The sequence below is a fragment of the Taeniopygia guttata genome, chromosome 5 (genome assembly GCF_048771995.1).
Source record: "Taeniopygia guttata chromosome 5, bTaeGut7.mat, whole genome shotgun sequence".
Classification (NCBI taxonomy): Eukaryota; Metazoa; Chordata; class Aves; order Passeriformes; family Estrildidae; genus Taeniopygia; species Taeniopygia guttata.
This window is the reverse complement of record NC_133030.1, coordinates 6,617,219-6,641,008: the sequence shown is the minus strand read 5'-3', so window position 1 is coordinate 6,641,008 and position 23,790 is coordinate 6,617,219. Positions and strand designations below refer to the sequence as shown.

Sequence of the window (23,790 nt, the reverse complement as noted above, 5' to 3'; positions counted from 1 at the left end):
AAAAAAATCTGGCTTCCAGAGAAAACGAGACAATCAAGCTACATCTTGGATCAAAACCCAAGAGCTCCAGGCAGACAGACCTAGCTAAGGTGGAGGCAATTATCCATACACTTGGTAAAAAGAGGTGACAGAAACATCCTACATGCTGCTACCCTGAGAAAAGGCTCCAGAGAACTAATTTTTGGAGTCAGGTTCAGGCTGAAAAGAAACTCAGTTACAAGCAAAGAAAGTGTTCCCTGCTGCCTCTCCTGTGTTAAGGGAAACAGAATTTGTACCTTTTGTAAATGATTAGATAAATAACTATGTTATTCTTTACAATATCAGTGGTTTTCCCATCTGAAACAACATGAAACACCGATTTGAATAGCTAATAGAGTAATAGAAATAATTATTAGGCATCACAAAGATCACCTTAATCAGAGCTCCAGGGATTACAGAGAACAAGAGCTCTACATTGATTCATTAATTTCTTCTTGTTATGTTCTAAAATGGATAGGTGTTCTTCAATATTTAACACTGAAATAACTATTGAGCCAAAAGAAACCAAAAATAGGAAAAAATTATTGCTCAAGTTCCTGAGGATATGCTCCTGTGAACACCTCTGGGAATGCCTCAAAATTCTGTCAGTTAAAAATGGGCAGTGGGAGCACCCCAAAACTGAAACACACACTCTGGTGAGTTGTGTCACCAGACAACCCCAGCCCTGTTTAGCTGAGCAGAAATTATATTTTTTATGTTAAATACAATGAGGGGAAAGCTTGAATGACATTTTGAAAACTAACTGTAAGAGCACATATTGCAATTGAGAACATATTGAGAAATCTAATGAATATCTTTCATTAATTACTTTCAAAATGTTTTTGAGCCAACTAAAAGAACCAACCACACACAGACTTGGTTTGATGATTTCCTTTCTGAAATTGGTTACAACTGTATAATTTGTTTTTACCAACAGTGTGTTCAATCTCTATCTCTCATATTTTAAACCTTTGGGAAAATAAGAAGTCTACTACCAAACCCAGTAGTTACTGACCACCTGCAAAATTTGTCTAATATTCCCTATGACAGCTATTCTATAAGCCAATTACAGCTGAGGAAATACAAAAAGCAAAAAAGCACTGAATTAATATACCCCACTTCAATGCACATAGCCTGTGGCTTACAGTTTAAAAATAAGAAACTGAAAACGTTTAAAGCTGTTGTTCAACAGAAACAGTTATTTGCAAATATCCAGAGAACAATATCCATCTCAACTCTATGCCAAAGCCTCTCAGTAACATCCAGCCTTCTTTTCCTCTCCCTGATTTCATATGGGAGATTTTGTTTGATAGATTTCATGTGTTGCCTGCCAGTAACATCATCCTGAAAGGCACTCAATTTATCCAAATTAGACATTATTTTAATGAAGTTCAGTTTTATTTCTGAACACACACCCTATAGGTGGTATTAAATTCACCAGCTGTTCTCAAGAAACTGATTGTTTTGTATGGTCCTAGTTCATGTACATTCATATATGCTCATTCAAACACAATGCTATGCTTATAATTTTAATTATATTGTCAGTGTTTTGAGATCTTTCTGCTTTTGAGCTATTTTGTCATCTTTTGTCTGCTCCAAGCCAAAGGGATCTCAAGCGAGAGATCCTGACACAGGTATCTACAGACCCCTTACAAAGAGCACACTGAGCCTTCCTAAAACCCACAGGTGATACTGCAAAATGACACAAGAAAGACTTGGAGGTACTGGAGAGGCTCCACAGGAAGGAATGGAGCTGGGGCAGGGTCTGGAGCACAAATCTGATGAGGATGAGCTGAGGGGGCTGGGGGGATTTAGTCGGGAAAAAAGGAGGCTCAGAGGGGACATTCTCACACTCTACAACTCCCTAAAAAGAGGTCTTGAGAAAATGGCCTCACGTGGCACCAAGGGAGTTGAGACTGGATATTAGGAAAATGTCTTCACCAAAAGGGCTGCCAGGTGTTGGACAGACTGACCAGGAAAGCGGTGGAGTCACCATCCCTGGAGGGATTTAAGTCATGTTAATGTGGCACCTGGGGACATGGTTTAGTACTGGACTTAGAAGTGCTGGGTTAGAGGTTAGACTCAATGATCTTGAAGCTCTTTTTCCATCTAAAATTTTATGCATGCCTCCAGAAAAGTACTGAAAGATACAAGGGCAGAACACAGTTCTAATTATCTGTCCTCTCAGTGTTTTGCAAAAAGCTTACTATAAACCATTAGAATTTGTGCTTTTACATGAAGCAGTGGGAGTCACAGAATATTCTGGGTTGCAAGGGACACGTAAGGATCATTGAGCTCATGGCCCATATGGGATTAATGAATGCCTCAACCTTAGCATTATGAGCACCATGCTCTGACCAACTGAGCCAATGGTTCAGTCTTCCTTGAAAGAGTTCTGCAAAACTAAAATCCCTGACAGCATCACACGAGTCTGTTTCAACACACCCCAAACACCCCTAACCAAAACAACCACCACCACTCTCAAGCTGTATTACTGTAAGCACTGCACCACTTCAGAAACTGATGTGTTTGGGCAAAGGAAAAAAAAGGTAGAAATAAAGTACACACACACACACACACACACAATGCTTTCTTCAATTTTAGCTATAATCACTAGTCCTGTGTATTTAAAACAAGATCTCACAAATCTAAAAATTGACACAAATCAAAGTTGAAATATCTGATAACAAAAAGCTAGCTATAATATTGAGGGTTTGTTTACTATCTTCTTTTAAGGAATTTATACCTTCCCATCTTTCTTTTTGTAACTTGTTGGTGTTTATGTTGAAATGCACAATTATTTATGTTTAAGTGCATTTCAGAGAAATACTTCTGTAAAAGTGAAGTTCAAAATATTTTCCTTTCATTTGACTTTTGAACAGTATCCCAAATTGCAGCAGCTATAATAATCACAAGCATCTATTAAATATGCAATACTACAAAGAAAGAGACTTCCAGTGTCAACAACTTGAAGTAAGATTTGGTCCTCCCCTCTTGTTGTGTAATTTATCACATGCAGCAAAATATAAGAAAAAAATACCACAAGTGGCATACTAGAAGCAATCACAGACACATGCATATGAAAATTAAATACAGGGCTGGCCAGATTTTCATTAAACATCTTTTTCACAAGTCAAAATAAACATCATTTTTACAAGTCAAACTAAAGACAAGGAACAAGCAAATAACTTCCCCACAAATTCTAAATGATGATTTACAACTACTGCCTTGGATTCTTTTTCGTCTTGTTTTTTTTTTTTTAAGCAAAATGACAGCTGTTATTTCTCCTACTGCAATTTCTCTCATCTTTTTGCGACACCTTTGACAGCTCATTTACAACTTCACCTACAACTAATCAGTAAGAATTTAAACCTTCTTTGGAAAAATCTTTCAAGTGCCAGTCTCCTGAATACCAAGAAAGAGGAAAACAAAAAAAATTACTTCTAAACTGGTAATAAATAATTACAACTCCAGCCTGACACATGTTCAAGCCTCAAAGGACAGTAAATATTAGGAAACGCTACCAAAATATTATTCTTCCTGTTCTCAAATAACTTGCCAGGAGAAAAGGCAAGCTATGAGGACAAAAACTCCAACCCCAAAACAAAGCCAATATATTTACCCAGGGAACTAAGGTGGCCAAATAAGGAATGAAGGGCACATTAAGGATTAGATATACATTAACAGATATACATTACTGAGACTGCAGAGCAACATCCTATAAAGGTCAACAAAGAGTTCACTCAATTAAGAATAAAATACTCCTGAAATTAAAATAGGAGCCACAAACTCCTACCCAATTTTGTCAACCCCACATTTTGATGAAGAGTTCATGTAGCTTAAGGTCTTCATTCATTACTGAGGGTTCCTAAGGTGTCCATGCAAACATATGAAAAAACTGTAATTTCAGCAGGTCCTCCTAGTAAGAGTCACTTGTCTTCAAACTGTTTTTCTTCCCCTCCAGCTAAATGATTTCAAGACTATTTTTCTCCTCATTTATTCATGTAACATGTACCAAATATAATAAAACCACAAACAGCTTTAACATACAACAAATGAGTACACGTTATTTACACTCTTCCACTCAGAGCCTTTAGCTGAAATGCAAAGAAAAGTCTAAATTTTAATTCAAATACATCTGAATACTAAGACTTTTTCCTAAAGAAAATGGCTGTCTGTACATGCAGCATTTTAACAGGACAAAACAAATGAGACTGCTCCTTTCCTGATGAGAACTCAAAGGCAGCCTTACCAATTCACTCAGGAACAAGGAAATTAAAAATTATCATCATCACTATCACCTACAGTGAGTAATTTATCATTCTTGCTCTTCAGTAGTATCGTGTTCCAACAGTGAGTGGCTACAACAAATACAATTAGACAGCTGGCCACAGAAGTGGGAGATAATGTGCTTTTGATGGAGTTTATCCAAGCATGGAGATGGAATGTTTGTCAACCATGCAGCAGAGTTGCTGCGTTTTTATCACAGGGCAAAGAAACCCCTGGCAATTAAAACCCAGCAATTTTGTGGTTTAAAGATTAATAATCTGGACATCACTGCAGAGGAGGCTACAGATAAGTAAACAGATAAGGATAAAACCTGCTTTGTAACATGGTAGAGCAGTATTTCCTTTACTCAGAAATCAAGCATTCAAGGTGGATTTAACTGTGGTACCCAAATCAGATTTCCAACTTCTCGCTTAAAAAATTTAGTTTCTCACCTAAGGTTGGAACAAAGATTCATATGGTAATACTTCTTGCTGGCTCCCAAGTGGACGACCTGATATTAAGAAATGAAACTGCCGAACATTAAGAAAATTTTAACAAGCAAAGATTTTTTTTTCCCTTAGTCAGAATTATTTGCTCTAGTCAACTCAACTTCCTTTTTCCTCCTGAAGGTTTTAATACATCAGTCACGTTCTCTAGTTCATTATCTTTCTTTCACCCCCTTCCTCCCTCCCACTTTTTATACACATACCCTGCTCTTTGACAAAATCTCCTGGGAGCAATGAAGAGATACTGCCATTTTCCTCTCAGGGGATATTGTTATTCAGCTAGGAAAGATCAACCTTGATGGACTCACAGGGGAAATGCTTGCAAACAAAAAGGAAAGTTTGTCAATTGATTTATATACTGAGGGTAATCACCATTATATTTTATCTCAAAAGCTCACACAGTGATCAACTTACAATACAATTAATGGAGTATTTTTCTAGCAGCATCTACTAACTGATATTAGCCAGATGTCTCACTAAAATCAACAGTGACAAACTCTAGCTCTTTATTAGGAAAATGCACTTCTGCAGGCTAATTGATTTTTTTTTTGTTTGTTTTTGCTATTATCTTTGTAGGACCGAAATCAAGCCAACTTGCAATAGAAGTACTTTGGAACAATTTCATATAATGATTCCATGCAACCGTTTCACACTTTGAAAATCTGCAATCTTTTTAAGCTAAAATAATTATATATAAAATTAATGCTAGAAAACGCTTCTTTGTGGCAAAGCATGCAAGGAATGAAGAAAAAATTAACAGAAGCAATACATTCTCAGAAAAAAACATTAACTACCCCACCACCCTGTCTCAGAACTTCTAAAAGACTAACCAGCACATAAAAGATCACATTAAAAATGTTTCTCTTTGCTCAATCATTTTTTATTTCTTATGTGTATTAGATTTTTTTTGGGAAGTCTTATTTAATTTCTTGGACATCTGGAAATAAAAAAAAAATTAGAGCCTTTATTTTTTAAGGCTATGATTCAATGTATTACAGGAGCATCTGCAATACACTCAAGATGCACCTACAGTAAGACATGAGACTCGTCTCTTATGAGCATGACTCTGCTAGGGTTTTTTTTTTTTGGTCACAAAGAAGTATGAGAGTAGTTTCAAATAGGTGGAAGGACAAAAAAATCAGATGTGTCAATGCTATGCTTTTAGTTTTATGAACTGCATAGCCTTTTCTATTTTACACAAGCTCATTACGATGGTTGGGCATTCATGTCCTTAGTACATTTATCCAAACCCAGAACACAGTTGAGGAAGAACTAAGGACAGATTTTAGAGGAATGTAACATTGTTTGACATGGGCAGATAGTGACAGGGCACGGGGGAATGGTTCAAACTAAAAGAGGAGAGATTTAGAGTTGGTATCAGAAGAAATTCTTACTGCGGTGATAGTGAGGCCCTAGCTCAGGTTCCCCAGAGGAGCTGGGGATGCCCCACCTCTGCAAGTGTTCAAGGCCAGGCTGGGTGGTGCTTGGAGCAACCTGATCCAAGGGATGGGACCCCTTGGGCATGGCAGGGGGTTGGAACTAGGTGAGCTTTAGGACCCCTTTCCAATCCAGGTTTTGCCACAGAACCATGAAGTGCAGCCTCTCCTGCCTGAGGGTGTTCCAAGCCATGACCAAAGCAAGCGTGGTAATGAGTTGCTAAAAAACTGCAATTATGGTTCTGACTCCTGTCAGCTTTTCCAGCAACCTGTCCTGTTAGCAAAGACAGACAAACAGGCTGATGGGAGGAAGCAGCAGACCCTGATAAGGCTGATGGGAGGAAGCAGCAGACCCTGATAAGGCTGTTACTTCTAGAGATGCCAGCTGAGAGTTTAGCTCTTCAACCATTATGTTGCACACTCCAACCAGAAGTGCCCACAGCCCTTTTCTCTACCTACTTGCTAAATTACTTCCCATCAGTGCAAAGCTTCTGCAAAACCAAGTTCAGCAACAGCAGCCGTGCACTCCATGCTGCCCACACACTTGAGTGCAGGAATGTCTGCCTCACACTGCTCTGCATGCACACAGTGCCCTGGGAGGGAGCACAGAAACCCATCCACAGCACCAGATGTCGGAACTCAAAATGTCCCTCAAACATTTTTGGATGCTCCGGGCCCAGGTCAGAAGCATTTGAGACCCTGGCAGGCAGCTGGAAACAGCTGTGATTTTAGATTTGAGCTATGGAATGATTTACCAACCTTACAAAAAGAACAAGAAGTCACAAAAGTTTAAATATTATAGTAAAAATAGTCACAAAGTAAAAGGAAGAATTTTAAAGTACTGTACAGGGGGGGGGTTAAGTCCTATACAGGGGAGTTTTGATTTTGTACATAGAGGTCAAAAGTTTTAAGATAGAGAGATTTAGGCCTATTCTGTCCTCCCTCTTTCTTCTTCCTTACCTCCCTTTCTTCTTCCTTACCTCCATGTTCTTAGTAATGTGAACACTCACAAATTAGTTTAAAATGGAAAAGCACCATTTAATATAAGTAATAAACATTAAAAAAAAACAAACCTATAAACATTTAACACATAATGTACCATATAAAAGATAGCAACAACCCTGGGCGGGGAGAGAGAAAAAAACCCCAAAAAACAAAAAAGATGACTAAAGGTATGTGTGCCTTTACCTAAGCTGCTAAGCAAACCACAGCAGCCCAAAAGGACAATCTTTTAGATAACTTACAATAAACAACCATAAAACCAAACAACAAAAGTCTACTAAGCCTTTCTTTAAAAACACAAGTTAAAAGAAAAATTTTTCCACCACACAAAGCCACCCTCAACCTAAAGAGAGCTCCAGCAGCCAGGGACAGTGCAAACCATGAGCTGCTCTGCAAGAGGATCCCTAGAACAAGTAACAGAACTATGTGCCCCTACATTTTTCAGTCACCTGGCTTCTAAGGACAGATTAATCAACAGACAGTCCTAGTTCTGATGGTAACACTGCTGTGCTATCAGCAATGTTGATGGCAACATCAGGAATAAGACAACCAAATCTGCTTCCACACTTCCATGGCTGAGGAAAAGCTGCTTTGAAATGAAATGCAAGCATATAAAGATGGATTTCCAATTTGCTGTTTTTGTGGAGTATTTTTTGTAAATAAAGCAAAGATATTTAAAAAGGTTCATATTTGAAAAAAAACCTGAAAAATCTTAAGATACAAATATCAAACCCTAGAATTTTGGGAAATGTAGGCAGCTTTCTCTTTTTGTGCAGAAAATGAAAAGCCAGTAGAACAACAAAACATATGCAAACAAGAAATACATAAAATATTATTTTCAAAGGACAAATTGCAATCTTAAAGCATCTCCTCGAAAATTTCAACATAAATAATGGACTTTTATTGTTCATTTACTGCAAGGTTAGGCAGCATGATATGATGGATGAACTGTCAACCTTCAACTAAACTTCTACAATCCATCATAGAAACTGTGGAAATTTCACTCGAAGTGTCAATAAACTGAAATGATGAAGTGCAAAATACTTTACAGCATTCTGATCATTTTTTAGAACCTGCATTCGCTGCAAAATTTCAGAAACACTGCTCTTGTCCCACTTCTCTCCCCTTCTTCTTGGAAGTCACAAATTTCAGGCATACATCTTGATTTATATGCCAAAGATGCCACAGAATCACAGAACAGAAATGAAGTTTTTTTAAGAGCTTAGTGCTGGGGAAAACAATGTTTATAAAATAAGCTATTTTATTTTACCCAAACATCAGAAAGATGACCAAAATTTCTTAAAGATTCCTGTTTAATCAGTTATTCAAATGTGGCCAAATTAAGAAAATTAAACCAGGGCTGCAGTGGAGCTTGATCTCAAATCAAACCTGACTCTGCCCTGAACTAGATTTATCCTATGATACCTTGAAACAGGAGGGGTTCCATTTGTATACACAGACTTCTATTTAATAAACCCAAAAATGTTACTGTGTATTCACCTAATTTGGTGATGAACTGACTAAATGACAAGTAAATATGAAGTATTTTACACACCTACTAATTAAAAATTATAATGATTTCAACTATATACATGGAAAAATTTTACTTTTTGACACCAACAAATTCTTATGCAGACTGCTACTCCGCAAAAATGTTGGCAAATGCAGCAGCATGACCTAACATCCAAACCAGGAATTACATTGCCTGATGCAGACGTGCAAGATTTTGTCATCACCCTAAGCAGTTTATATCATACAGAAACATATTCTTTGTGTCCAGAGGAAGCATGCAGCTCTTCTTTGCATACTCATGCAAAATCCCAATAAACCAGCTGTAGGAGAATTACATCAATATATCAGAAGTAAGCAAAAAATTATCCCTTTACACTTGATTTTGTGATGTGATTTAAGCATGAAACTCCCAGAAGTTTCACAATACTCCAGAGGGCAAAATTTTCAGTTTTTATTACTGATTTCAGAGCGTAATGCTCTTTTGTCAAATTTGATGATGGTATTTTAACAAATTGTTAGAGAGCACTTAGAATTTGTATTGCATATAAAAGCAAATTACTGACATTACTGTAAAAATTAGGCCATCCTGCCTTTGCTTATGTAGTGTTTGAAAGCTCAATGCATTACTTAGGCAAGCTAACACCAGACTTTGTTGTATTTCAGAAAATGGGCTAGAGAATAAAACAGAAATATCCCAGTGATAAGGCTCCTTACCCTTACCTTTCCTCACCTGCCTGCATTACCCCATAACACCATTACTGGAGTTTTACATCCATCTCTCGTTATAGAAAGAGCTCATCTGACACCTCTGTACTGCAGAAAAGAATGTTTCAAGGCATAAATGAAGGATAATTAATGGATTGTCTCTTACTCCAATGCAATACCGACCATGTATGAAGAAAATGAAATTGTCTTACTGTACACTGTGTGCTCATTGTAATGCTCAGGGTGAAATCTGAAGAGAATTCCAAGTCTGGAGTGGATGCAGTATTGCAGTCGATATGCTGTCAAAAAGGGTAATAAAATTCTGTCAGTAATGGTGAGGAATGTCAATTAAGATCTCCCTTTAGACGAAGGTTGTTCAGTTGTTCTCATTATGAGACAACTTTTATAAGGCAATACTGTTTCAGCTTCCCAAAAAATGGGAAGAGACAAAAAAACTACCTAACGCCATGTGACAAAACACCTGAAACTCCTCTCCCTCACATGCCCAAATAAACAGACACTTTGACTAGTACTGGTATGGAACTACACATAGAGGCTCATTCTGTTCAGGAAAGTTGCTTCTTGATGGCAGCTGCCCCTTGTTGAGAGTGAGCATCTTTCACAGGCATCTTGACCTGTTTTACCCCTTGTTCATGTAGTCACATGGTAAACTACACCATCAAAAGGGTGTGGGATAAAACCAGGGGATTTTGATTTGCCAGACTGGCTTTGTATCCGTCTCAGAATAAATGAGGTTGAAAAAGACCTTTAGGGAATCCCCTTTGCAGTCTTTTGCTGGACTCACTCCAGTACAGCCATCTCACTCCTGCCCTGGGGAACCTGAGATTGGACAGGGCACTCCAGAATTCACCTCCCTGGTGTACAGCCAACTCCCTGGGGTGCAAGAGAAGGTGCATCTCTTGAGCTGCTGGTGATAAGTCTTCTTCCTAATGCAGCCAGGAGGGTGCTAGCTGCCTCTGCCACAAGGGTGTGTTGAACTGGCTCATGGTCAACTTGGTGTCAACCAGAACCCCCAGTTCATCTCTGCAAAGCTGCTTTCCAGCCAGGAGGTCCCCAGCTTCTGTGGATACATGGGTTATTCTTCCCTCCTCTCTGCAGGATTTCTGCATCCAGCTCTGGGGTCCCAGCACAGGAGGGACATGGAGCTGTTGGAGTGAGTCCAGAGGAGGCCACCAAGGTAATGCAGCACCTCTCCTGTCAGGAAGGGCTGAGAGAATTGGAATTGGTCAGCCTGGAAAAGAGAAGGCTTTGGGGTGACCTAACTGTGGCCTTCCAGCAACTGAAGGGAACCTGCAAGAAAGATGAAGAGAGACTTTTTCAAAGAGCACGGAGTGGCAAGGGGGAACGGATTCAAAATAAAAAGTTAGATTTAGTTTTGGTATTAGGAAGAAATTCTTTACTGTAGGGTGGTGAGGCCCTGGCACAGTCTGTCCAGGGAAGCTGTGGCTGCCCCATCCCTGGAATTGTTCAAGGCCAGCTTGGAGGGAGGTCTGAGCAACCTGGGATAGTGGAAGGTGTCCCTGCCCACAGCAGGGAGCTGGAACTGGATGATCTTCATGATTTTCATGCTGCCTTGTCTTTCTTTAGGGAATGTTTTGCTCCCTTAAAAGTTACACTACTAACTATACAGAACAAACAGCATATGATGTCAGCAAACACACCAAAGTACCTTTTGTAATAATCATAATGATGAATGGGAACATTTTTAAACTTTCCCTACAAAATATAATCCATTTGTTCTGTGGAATAGCTATTGATTAAAACAATTTACCTATAATGCCACTGTTCCACTCATTAATTTCACTATGTACTGTAACTCCAGCAAACAAGCACATGAATTGATTTTAAGTTATTTTAAAAATCATGACTGCTAAATGAGAACAAATGAATATAAAGCCATTCAGCACAACACTGATGCTACATGCTGCATGATGACAAAATTTGATAAGCCATCTGAGCTGGATAGTGCTCATGACAGCATGGATTAGAAAGGGATATGCATGTACTGTAACCAGTAGAGCATTGCCAAAGTAAATTTGGCTTTGGATAGAAGAAATCACAGAACAGAACAGTCTAAATATGGGGAAATCACCTTGCTAAAAGCTCAAAGTTGGTAAAATAGCAATTAATATAAACCTTCCAGTTTTAGCAGCAAGAACCTTACTGCACTTTGAAAATTTTGAAGATGCCAAAGTATGTGTGTGCCATGAGAATTTTTGCCCCTCCTCCATAAACCAAGACAAATTCTCATCAGCCTCCTCAGCATTAAGTAATATGGTACCTTAATGACACTGGCTGTGGATATCAGTGTGTTTGGATCCAGCACCTCCACAACAGCCTCTGGAATGACAGCTTTCTTCATACAAGACATGTCAAAGCCATACACATCTTCCCAGAAAAGCAGCTTGTCCACATGTTTGTTCATATCCCCAACAGCTACCAGACTGATGGTGCACAAGTCAGGATAAACTGTAACAACAGAAACAGAGTAGTGAAATTTTATTTTACACACATGGAGGACTTTTTTACTCCTTTGTCTAAAAGCGGTAACATCTCAAAAGAATAAAAAAAGAACTTTTCTTAGCTCTTGGACAAGGCACTTTTTTTGCTACTTTGCTTTCTAGAATCCCATTTGTCCACAGAAGAGACTACACACAAAAATTGAATTGTCACACACTAGTCTGGTATTTCCTATTCATAACAAAATATCTTTGTACTTGAATCCCAATACCAGGTAATTATTGGAAAGTTGATGTCTGAAGAAAATAATTTGGAACAGCCTATTCTGGGTTCTGACTTCTATGCAGAGACTAACCTAAAATATATTCTATAACAGTAGACATAGACACCCAAACAGAAATTCAAGCAAAGGCTTTGTAATAACAGGAAATCTCTGTGTAAAGAACTTATTTTCAGAAAAAAACATATATTCTGACTCAAGATTTTTATTCCTATTTGCTATCAGTTCTGGTTGATTCTTACCTTACAACCTAAAAAATTATTTCTAGGTACTGAAAAAAAAACACTTTTCTGTCTGAAGCTGAAGAGTTGGAAGTGTCCCAACAGACAGAAGAGAACCTCATGGATTCCCTCCCTTCCACTTTCAGGATAAAGCTATCATTTTACACTATTTTCACATTTGTGCTTTTCCTTCTTCCAAAAACATCTTCAGAACAAGTAACTATTTACAGCTTTTACAAATAGTAGTGGAAGACTGACATTTGCCTTTGCCTTTTTAACAGCTGCCAACAAAGTCAGTCAATCACTTGGTAATCTCACCTGACTGGAAAACCCACAAAGAACAGCTGCTATGTACATGGCTGCCTATAACCCTAACAAATAGTTAAAGAAGTCAAATTTATATTTAGCTAGGTTTCTTTTCACAAAGAAATTACCATGCTTTGTTCTTCAGAGTTTTAAAGCCTCTAAAGTCATATACATTGAATTCCTGACCTGATTTCAGAAAGAAATGTCAACTAAAACACCCTATTTAATTTTATTTTATATTAATACATGAAATGGGCAGTGTTAATACAACTGAAGCCAAGTTTCTCTTTTCCTCCCCAGAATCTGGTGAACTGTAAAATTAATTTTGTCTTCAGCTCTGCTTGAAATTATAGTTTATCAAAATGAAAAAATCATTGGTATAGCATGGTAGGTCAGAAAAGCAGTATTTTCCACCTTGCAAAACTCTGAAGATACAGGCAGCAAATTGAAATTAGACCTTTCATATAGTAAGAACAGTTTTAGGCCAAAGGAAATAGTCTTATAAATAGTGATTGTAAAGAATAACCTTCTCTAAAGTTTTTTGTTGTTCTATGAAGACACTGAGGTACTGACACTGACATTTTTCTCACTTGCTGACTATTTAAAGCAGAATAAATACATATCAGCAAGCTGAAATTGGAATCCCATTGTTAAACTATCATCACCCCTCCTTTGCAGCTGAGGAAATCTGAGCAGAAGGTGTCTCCAGGAACAGCCTACAACTCACTCAGCCGTACAAAGACAGTTTGATAAGAATCCTAACAGGAAGATGGTTGATCTGTCCTGTCCAAAACTGATCTCTTGGTTCCAGCACACCTGACAGCTGTCACACAAGCACAAATCACCATGTGTGGTAGTGGGAGTATCTGCAGGTAGTTTCTGGAGCCATCACTGAGTGAAGACTGTTTCTGCAAGCTTTCCCACGCCGATTACCTCGGGGTTCCGAGGGTCAGGGTGACCCCGAGATCCTAAAGAGTCTTTGCTTCCCTAGCCCGACGCAGCCAAAGAAGGAGCCTGGAATGCTTCTGATTGTGCTTTTCAAGGTTGTTTATCTCTTCTTATCTAAACGTTCTCTGACCTGCCCAGCTCTGGCTAGCAAGGAGGCCGTAGCATTCTGCCCGAGCTTCGGGTGGCTCCCACCTTATATACTCAAAACAACATGTCTATGTTTGCAATTTATTTCCAATTCCCATCACCCATGTTAGACTGTGAATCTCTACCTTAAACCAACAGAAAAGTGTCACCATCACACCCAGACACAGAGGACAAGACAAAGGAGAAGAAGGCCAGGACACACCCAAATTCCTCCATCTTGTACCCCCTTGAACCCCATTCTAAAAATCCCAAAATTCTACTTTTCCACCCTGTGTTAATTCAAGTAGCACACTACTAAAACCCTTGTGACTTGTAATTCCTCATACAAAGTTGGCAGCTTTTTTCCACAGGCTAAAATTGAAGCCACAGCTGGTTTTGACTTCATGCCAGGGTGTCCAAGCCCCCTGCCAGGGTCTCAAGACAGCCAGAGCGGCCAGAGGGATGTGCTGGACTCTGACATTCCCACGGCTGTTTAACAGTGTGCATGTACAACACTTGGCTTTGCCTCACAGCATTCACACCTTCAACAGCAACCACTGGTGGTCCAAAACTTAAAAGACAGTGTGACACAAACAACAAAAGCAAGGGATAAGAGCCTTTAAGGGATTATTTCTTAGGGGAATGGGTTTCATAGGATGCAATGGTATGGTTAGAAGAGAGATGAAAAATCAGTCCTTGGTTACAGAACACACCGGGAGCATTGCAGTGCCACTGGAAACAAAAATTAAACCCACAACAATACTTTACAAACTTCCTTCCTCTGACTAGCGCAAATTTCTAGAACATTCTGTAAACCAAAGAGAAATTTAATCACTTCTATCAAGCAAAAAATATTTGAACTGGATCATAATCAATTTTTATTAAATCTTTGTTCTCACAGCAAATCCTTAAATCAGCATTGGAACTCATGATTGATTATACAATGTGCTTAAGAACAAGGGAAAATGTAAACACAAAATGCTCCAATTTAGTCTGCATTTTCACTATTAATAGCAGCAAAAGTAGCCAATGTCTATTCAGACTGCACAAAAAGGAATCTGTGTTCCACCAGCAGGGCTTAGGCAGAAGACTACAGAGATTCATTAATTTACAGACCCACCCATGTCCTACACACTGTACTGGGATTTGACTGAAAATGTAAGCAATGCTATCTGAATCATCTAAACACTGGAGTTTTGTGCATATTTAAAAGCACCTGCAGAAACCTGCATTTGCCATTTCCCCATTACCCTTGATTTCTCTGGAAATCCTCTGCTCTTTCTGTAACACTTTCCTGTGCAATCCTGACAGACTTGTCATTTTTTTTCCCATTAAGCCTATAATTCAGTAATTATTGCTTCTCACAGGTGAAATGTGCAAAATGCTGATTGGACAAGAGCACCCACTCCTCCGAGCTCTCCTGGATTCATCACTTTGACCATCTGTGTCCTTCTCGACTCGGCGCCCACGAGCCATCCGTCACCACAACAGCTCACGTGGTGGGGAGAACATGATGGGAAATCCTTCAGCCCTCAGCAATGCCTCACAAACTTCAGGATGCTGAAGGGGAAGACAGCAATCCTCCAGACACACAGCAATAACTCCACGTGAATGCCATCATCATTTGGATGTGAAGGAGCATTATGTTTTGGATGTATTATGTTTTGAATGACACATTCCTTACCTTTGTCACCCCTTGATAATGTGAACTGGACTCAAGTGCGTGAAAAAAATCTATACTTGAGCAACAGTTCTAAAGAACAAACAGATGGGCCCTGGGCAGCAAAAATGTTATGTTCCCAAACAAAGCTCTTCTATACTGTACACATTATCCTAGACAGTTTGGCACAATCCACCCCAGCATGCCAATAGGCTGAACTGAAGTAATGACGATATGACTGACTGAACACGTATCTGGAAATTTGGATTCTATTCCTGGCTCAGTCACTGAAAGATCTGGTCAAACTGCAGCTGCTGCTATTGCTTTTTTCAGCTTTCAAACATTCTCTGTAATAATGATCTTGGGCTCAATAGTACCAAGCGCCTTTAGACATAATTAAGCAGATTCAGGAGTTTCTCTGGTAAGGCTTCACCTCAGAGTGAACTCTTAGTTCTGGCTCATCTGGATTTGGATGGGCAATTCAGCTGCGCTGCAGAAGAGTCTGTGCTGCTGAGCAGCCTTCTCATGGACCCAGGGCACAACCTCTCACCTGCTGGACAAGCTGGCAGAGGAACAGTAGCTGCAAGCACCTTAATGAAACTGCTGACAGAACTGAAAATCCCATTTGCGCCTATACAACCCTGTGTGCTTTGTCGAGAATCAAAGAAGGGCCCAAGACCATTGTCAGACCCCAAAGGATGAGTGTACTGCAGAACCAGGACACCCCATCTCTCAAAGGAATCTCTAGGAGTTACAAACCAAGAGCAAACCTACCAACAATACAGTTTAAACACAGGTCAGAAATTTCTGGCCCTTTTCAGAAGGCTTTGGAAGTAGTAACTAAACATAAAATGTTTCCTTACGATTTTAGGGAATGTCTCTGGATTTAATTGTATTCCAGTGTAAAATTATCAGCATATATCTGCACGGAGTACACACCTATATTCCTGATGTAGCTGGACTATTCTACATTACTGAAAACAAAAGGACTCTTATTCTGTCACACTGTTCAAGTGGCTACTAAATATTCTGAGACATCTCTTGCTTGTATATTCAGCTTTGTGAACAACTGCACAAACCCCGTTCTTCCTGCGGCACTCAGCAGTGTACAAAAGCTCACTGCAACCAGAGGGAAGCACTGCAGCAAGCACAGTGACACAGTCATTAATCCAATCATTAGGTCAGTGTAGTGAAACTGTGTGCATGGTTAGCACAAAAGAGGAAAAAAAGCCCAGACTGATGACTACAATTGTAAAGGTCAATATGAAATACAATACTGTCAAAGGAATTAAGCACATGCAGAACTCATGCACAAAACTCTATCACATGGAAATAAATACTTACAGGCATTTAAACTCTGCTTAAGATGACATTATCTAAGCTACTTAAATGGGTAAAAGAACTCCAAAGCAAACACTTTTGTTTTGTCACAACCCCACCCTCAAGCAATAAAAATAAAGAGCATATTAACACCAGAACAAATATGCTGAACTGAAACAAAGTATTTGTTATTTCATATGTTTGACACTATGTCCTCCCCACAAAACTTCCCTCCCCCAGTAAAACACCCTATCCACTTTGCCTCCAATCCACAACAGCTTACTCAAACAGCATCACATCTCACAGGATAAAACTTATTTTCCTCTGTTCAGTTATGCAGAAACTTGGATTTCAGGGGGGGAAAACAAATGCCCACATATATGGGAAGAAACAGGGAGAAAAAATTTAGTCTATACTTAAGAATAAATAGCCCCCTCTATTCTTAAAAACATCATTAGTTTGAGACCTTGGTACCCCATCTAATGTTCTCCCATTGCCCATACAGTAAATTAATGCCTTGAAGGTCCTACTAATGGAAACATTTTTCACTGAGACTGGCAACTTTCTCATCCATGCGTAGCGTATTCTAAGTCTCTGAGTTCATTTAGCTTATCCCCAGAGCTAAATTTATTAAAAGAACTGAGCACCAACCTGAGCCTCCCTCTGCCAGGTACTTGTCCTTCGCATAGATGACAGAATCCAGCATTGACTCAAAGAGAAGGAAATAACCCTGTTTACAGAAAAGGGAAGTAATTGAGAGATCATTGTGTTTCTTATACTTAGTCATTCTACAGAGAGGCTTTATCAACACAGTTTAAGAACATTACAAGCCCGTACACCCAGAGAGTTTTTCAACAGCACTATCACTTCAAAACTTGTTATATAAAGTATCATCTTTAATTTCCCAAACTGCAAGCATGTAGCACACAGAGAAAATAAATACACCATCTACACCAACAATTACCCAACAAGAGTCCTACAACATCAAACGACATTGAACTCAACTCAAAGCAAGTGAAAAGCTGCATGTATTGATTTTTTAGTAATAACTGTGAGGTTCCAAGAAAAATAAAAATAAAAAAAGCCCTTCCTCTTCAGATCTGCAAGGAACACTAAAACTATTGTCAGAGAAAGGCCAAATGGAATGCATCTTTGCTTCTTCATATTTGCAACCTCGTGTTGCCCTGTATCACCCTGGGTAGTGCTCACTAAGAGAGGTGGAAATAAATCATGTACCAAACAATGGTTCTCTGGGTGTTCCACATCATTTAGCAGCACTCAGACTTGCAAAATCTCTAGGATAAAAATGGTAATAACTAGATTTGCACAGGGCTTTTTTGTGTTTGAATTAGTTTTATGGCATAGGATACTGCTATTGGCGTTTAGAAATTTTATTATTATTATTTTTTTTTTATTATTAGTTTATTGTAAATCTCAATTTGCTGAAAGAGGGAAAGATTCCTTATTTGAATATTTGAAATATTAAAAAACTCCAACAGAAGTATCAAATAAAATTAGCATTTTATAGAGAACATCCCCATTCTCAACTAGTTCTAAACAAACTGCACATTTATGAGATAGACAGTCCTTTGTTTTCCCATGGATATACTGATTTTATACCGTCCCTGTCCTCCATCATTACTCAATACAGTAACATATTTCGTCTACATCCTCACAACACCAAATCAGTCAAGACAAACACCAACAAATTTGAATTTTCATTTACTTAAATGAAATTTTCATTTTCATTTTACTTAAGACACAGCTTAGCCACATGGCTTGATTTAGTTGGCAAGAACAAAATGGACAACCAAAGTCCAGACTTTGCACCTGCAGTCCTACACACCCAGTTAGCAGTAATTTACCAAAGAAAAGCTAGGAAGCTGCAGCAGGGAAGTTTCAGATTGGATGTAAGGAAAAATTTCTTCACTGAAATGGTTATCAAACACTGGAACAGGCTTGCCCAGGGCAGCCCTGGAGGGATCTAAAAGTCATATGAGTGTGATACCTGGGGACCTGGTTTAGTGCTGGACTTCGAACTGCTGGGTTGCACTCAATGATCTTAAAAAAAAAATGCCTAAACTTTAGAATTGCTTTTAAATGCCATTTTCTGCAGCCTTCAGAAAAAAAAAAAAAAACAAACCCCAAAACTGAAAACCCCAAAAATTTGAAGCACGACATATTTCTAGTCAAAAAGAACAGTATGAAAATAATGGCCATGTCATTTTCTCAATCTGTTTCTTCTGGTAATAGTGCTTCACTGAAAACTTTTCTTCCCAATCTTGCCTGTTCTTCTATTTTGCTGCCCAACTTCTGTACATCCTTAGAATAAGTCCCAGAAGGAAGACTACTATTTTGTGAGCAGTGGGGTTGTTAGTAAGCTTTGCTGAACAGCTGAAAAGGCTTGGAGCTCCAGTTGCATCAGGCAGGAATAATTTGATGCCCACAGCAATTCAAAAGCACAGAATGGAACAACAGCTTTATTTTTTATATGGTTGTGGCTTAAAAATAGAATATGTTTAGCTCACAAAAAGTATTTTTAGATGCCTTTAACTGAAAATTAGTTGTTTTCAAAGTATTTTAAAGGTAACCTCTAGGACATATTGAAGACTAGTCACTAGCAAGAGTCAGTCATTCACAAAGTGTCATCTTTATGGATTAGCTCTTCAGTTCCTTCTTTGTGCCCACTAACTACACCTGCCAACCTGTGCAAGGAGTATAGTGGAAAACACTCTCAGGAGAAATATAGAGAAATTCTCACCATTCTTTCCCTGACCTTTCCACTCCGGCATTGCTAGTTCTCCCCCCACTCCCAGTTCTCTCTCCCCCCATTTATTATAGCATTCCTCTAAGTTACATACATAAACCATCAATGGTACAAAATCAAGTCATTTACTACTTACACCAAAACATTTTGCTCAGTGTGCTGTGATCATCTGTAGTGTAAATTAGAATGCAAATTCACAGCCTGCTGCCCCACCTGTAGGGGAGCCTTCTGGAAAGAGAATTACATCTGACATTTTTCCCTGGGATGCTGTGGGGAACTCTTGCTTCACCCCCAGAAATGGTCAAGGGTTTATTTTTTCTTAAGCATATAGTGACATCCTCAAAATCAGTCACTGCAGAGAGATCTCTGTGATACAAATCTGTGAGCTGCATATTATTAGTACAATCTTGATAGTGGCTAAACTACGACACATAAAAGGTGACATCCTCTGTTAAAGACAACCTGAATATGTTGTCCCATTACACGTTTCCTACTAAAAAGCTGGCCATTACCTTCTCAGAAGGAAGAGAAACTCCTTATTTTTTGTATTTGCAAAGCTGAAACAAAATGTTCTCTGGCTAACAACAAAGCCCCATATAAACAGATATGGACAGGAACAGAAATACACAGCACTGTGAGTAACACTGTTTAAGCACACACCTACCCTGCTTCATGTCTGCCCAAAGAGACACCCACTGAATCCATTAGGAATGTGAATATTGCTATGTGAATATTTCTTATCTAGCCTTTATATCTGTATTCTGTGGTCCTAACACAATTATAAAAGGCTCCTAGATCTTTGATGCCTTAATATTCTGCAATGTTAATTTTCCCCATTATGCAAATATACTACAGCACTGTTGTATTCATTTTCATTTTAATGCGAAGCTACATAAAAATATTTTACCAACTGATCAAAATATAAGTATTCAAGTTCTCTTAGCTTTAGTGTTTCAGGATTAACATGGTAATCTTTGTAGCGAAAAAGAGCTTAAATTGTTTAAAAGCATCAAAAAGTGGATTAGCATGTTTGCAACTGCAAGAATTAGCAGAATTGTTGGTACAGCTGAAAAAACTCATGTAAAGATAGAATTTGGAAGCAATGTTTACTTGAATAAGCATTGTGTTTCCCCTCCACTTGATATCAAAGATGCATTTTATTATTTTCTATTGCATTACTGAACCTGGTCTGGTTCTCAGATTCAGTAAGGCCCAATACTGAACATTTAATGAGATGAAAAACAGCTATCAAATCACTGACCCAGAGAGTCAACTTCATCTTTTTTAACCCAAAGTGGTACAAAAAAACTGCATTATTGTCTTAAACTGAAAATTTCAACTGTAAGATTTCCACTGGCCTTCACAGCAAAGCAAGTTACAGAAGGTATGCAACACAGATTGGATAATAGATTCTGTTCTCTAACATAAAATTTAACCTGGTATTAACAAATACACAAAACTAATGTGGCCCACTCTATGACATGAAAAAATATATTGTATTTGACAAAATTCCCTCCAAACCTGCAGCACACTTAAATGACAAGCAGCAGTCCACATAAACACTTCAGCATGGTCTGCTGCAGCACCATCTCCCACATGCTAAGTTTGCCTTCATGCTGATCTCTCATCTACATTTCAATTTTAAAAAAAGAGGAAGTAATTCATTACTGACACAGCAAGCTCACAAATTTCAGCATCACAGCTTGACTTTGTCATTATGTTGTTTCCTTACACCAATAAAAATAAGAACACCAAACGGGAAGATGTGAAGAGCAGAAATGTGATACCTATTACTAGTGTTGACAAAAAAAAAAAAAAATCATGCAAGGAAATAACTGTGTATCTCTCACAGAAATAGGGAAAGGAGGAAGGAGAGAAAAGATGGTTTCCAGTGTTTCAGACATGCTGACTTCCTTTTCTTTTCCCTAGATCTTGAATGCCTCCATTCAAAGCCCATCCTTGTGTAACTTCAACATTATTTTTAAAAAATTAGAAAGAAATACAAAGAGAAGGAAAAGAAAAAAAGAAAGTATTAGCTACCTGACCAAAGACATGATTAAAAGACAAGTACTGGGTTGTATCCTAAGTGTATTTTAATCTGACAATCCAACCCTTCCCCAGTTTTATCTTGTATAACTCTGCTGCATATTCAGTACCATAAAGTACTGCATAAAAAAAAAACAATTTATGAGTACATGCTGTACATTAACACTGTATTTGAGACAACCATCTCAGGTAATTGTCTTTCAGTAGAGCCCCTTTACAAACAAGAAATGCAGCTATTCTCAAGTGAATAAAACTAGCAACCTTTAGCTTTATAGTATTAGCTAGAGAAAGGAAGCAAAAAAATACTGATGGCAAGAAAAATCTGCACACAGATGCAGCTGTGCAAGAACATTCTAGAAAAGAATTGCATACATTTAGTTTCTTTCTGCACTCATCTTTTCAATAAGCAGGTTTACAATTACCCTACCTAAATATGGGAGCAATAATTAAGTCACTTTTGTATGGTCACATTTTCCTGCCCAGGAACAAATGTAAGTCTACACGCTGAATAAGAAGTGAGGGATTTATCTGTAGGTGACTTATGATACAAGCAGACAAGTAGCAAAATATGAGAGCCTGGTACTAGTATACTAATCTTTAGTTACACAAATTAAGGTTTTTAAAAGGTTTCACATATCAGAACTCTAGGCAGGCAGGCAGGATGATGTATCATAAGCCATACAAACCATCAAACAGTCCTGGACATGGAAACCTCCATAAAAAAAAGGTCAGCAGTGGTATTTAATATAAAAGCCACCCATTCTTACATCCAAAAAAACCTTTCTTCAAGGACTGACAGACTTTGTCCTTAGAAAATTTGTTTGGTTATTAGCACAGACTATTACCTGGCCATTCTTGTACTCTTTCTCAAGGCAATGACTCACATGGTGAAGTGGCCCTTCAGCCCATCTGCTCTCCCTTGTGCTCCTGGCCCACAGCACACATGAAGTCCCTTGTGTCAGGTTGCAGACTTCACTGAAGTTTTGCTAGAACCAGTGTCCAGCTGTCTCTGGAGTAAGAGTCTGAACAGTTTTATCTGGGCCACTGGAAGTCCAAAGGGCCCTCAATCTTCAGCAACCTGACTTTTGGACAACAAGAGAACATCTCACACCTCCCACTGCCTTCCTCTGCATTTTACACACTGGGTTGAACTGACCACAATCACAGAAATGCCCTGGTCTGATGCTGACATTGTCAAACACACAAACTTCAGATGCCACAAGCTGAACTCAGAACCTTACAAACAAGTTCACTGCTAATTTCTTTCACAGGCTTAAATAAAACCACTGCAGATAGAGCTGCTCTTCATTCAGCCTCTAAACCTGCAACATGGAAAAAACATATCCAGAGGAATTTAAATTGGGAAAGTATTATTTTGGAAGATGGTAAGTATGCATTTGCAATACAAATTTCTACATAGACACATATGCACTCACACCCTGCCCACTGTGTAATATTTAAGATGCTTCTCCGGTTTTTCCATAATTTAAGGGAACAAATTTATAAATGAAAGAGAGGGAAAAAGAGCAAGCAGTCTGTGGCAGTCATAGGTTGCTTCTGCAATTACGTATATGATCATCAGAAACCATCACACTGAGATGCTCATAATGCAGTGCTGAACCTTTCACAAGACATTTCTTTATGTGACAGCTTTCTCAGAAAGCCTAATCTACAAATAGTCCTGGGAGAACACAGTATTTTTCTTCTCTCTTGCCTCATACTTGTTTTTAATTTTCTGATGTTCCAGACACAGCTCTACCAAAAAAAAAAAAGTGTACTGATCTTAAGCAGCATTCTGTACCAAACAAAACAAAGCTATGGCTCCACCAAAGGTTTGACATTCACTAAAGAAATCTAAAATCAGTTTGTTTTCTAAACTGAAACTGCAACTTTTCATATTTTTGTTACAAAGAAAAACATGATAATTTTCCTACCAGTCCATACAGATTCTCTGCACAAAGAAATCTGACATATACTGAATTCTTCTTCACTCTCATGATCACATATTAAGAACTGATTTCACATTGTATCATGTAAGGAAGGAAATGAAAAAGCAAATTCACACAAGAAAGCCAGACAAAGAAGAATCTTCATCTGCATTAAACAACAATGTTCTTTTCTGGACAGTGTTGGAACATTGTGTGCACTGTCCAGCTATCAATCTTACTTCCACAGCATTGTCCTCTT

General features: G+C 38.5%; 1 protein-coding gene across 3 annotated transcripts in view; it reads right to left on the bottom strand.

Moving 5' to 3' along the window:
• The window catches only part of PRMT3 (protein arginine methyltransferase 3), a 56,565-nt gene that overhangs the window by 12,194 nt on the left and 20,581 nt on the right, over positions 1-23,790 (bottom strand). For 2 of the 3 annotated variants that reach the window (XM_002187322.6, XM_072929492.1), the window contains 3 exons: positions 17,442-17,520; positions 11,751-11,938; positions 9,661-9,747 (listed from right to left, as the gene is read on the bottom strand). In XM_002187322.6, coding sequence (XP_002187358.5) covers positions 9,661-9,747; positions 11,751-11,938; positions 17,442-17,520 — 354 coding nt within the window. Of the gene's footprint in view, positions 1-4,996; positions 5,112-9,660; positions 9,748-11,750; positions 11,939-17,441; positions 17,521-23,790 lie in introns of those variants that run through there. The other variant, XM_072929491.1, reaches the window with a different exon arrangement.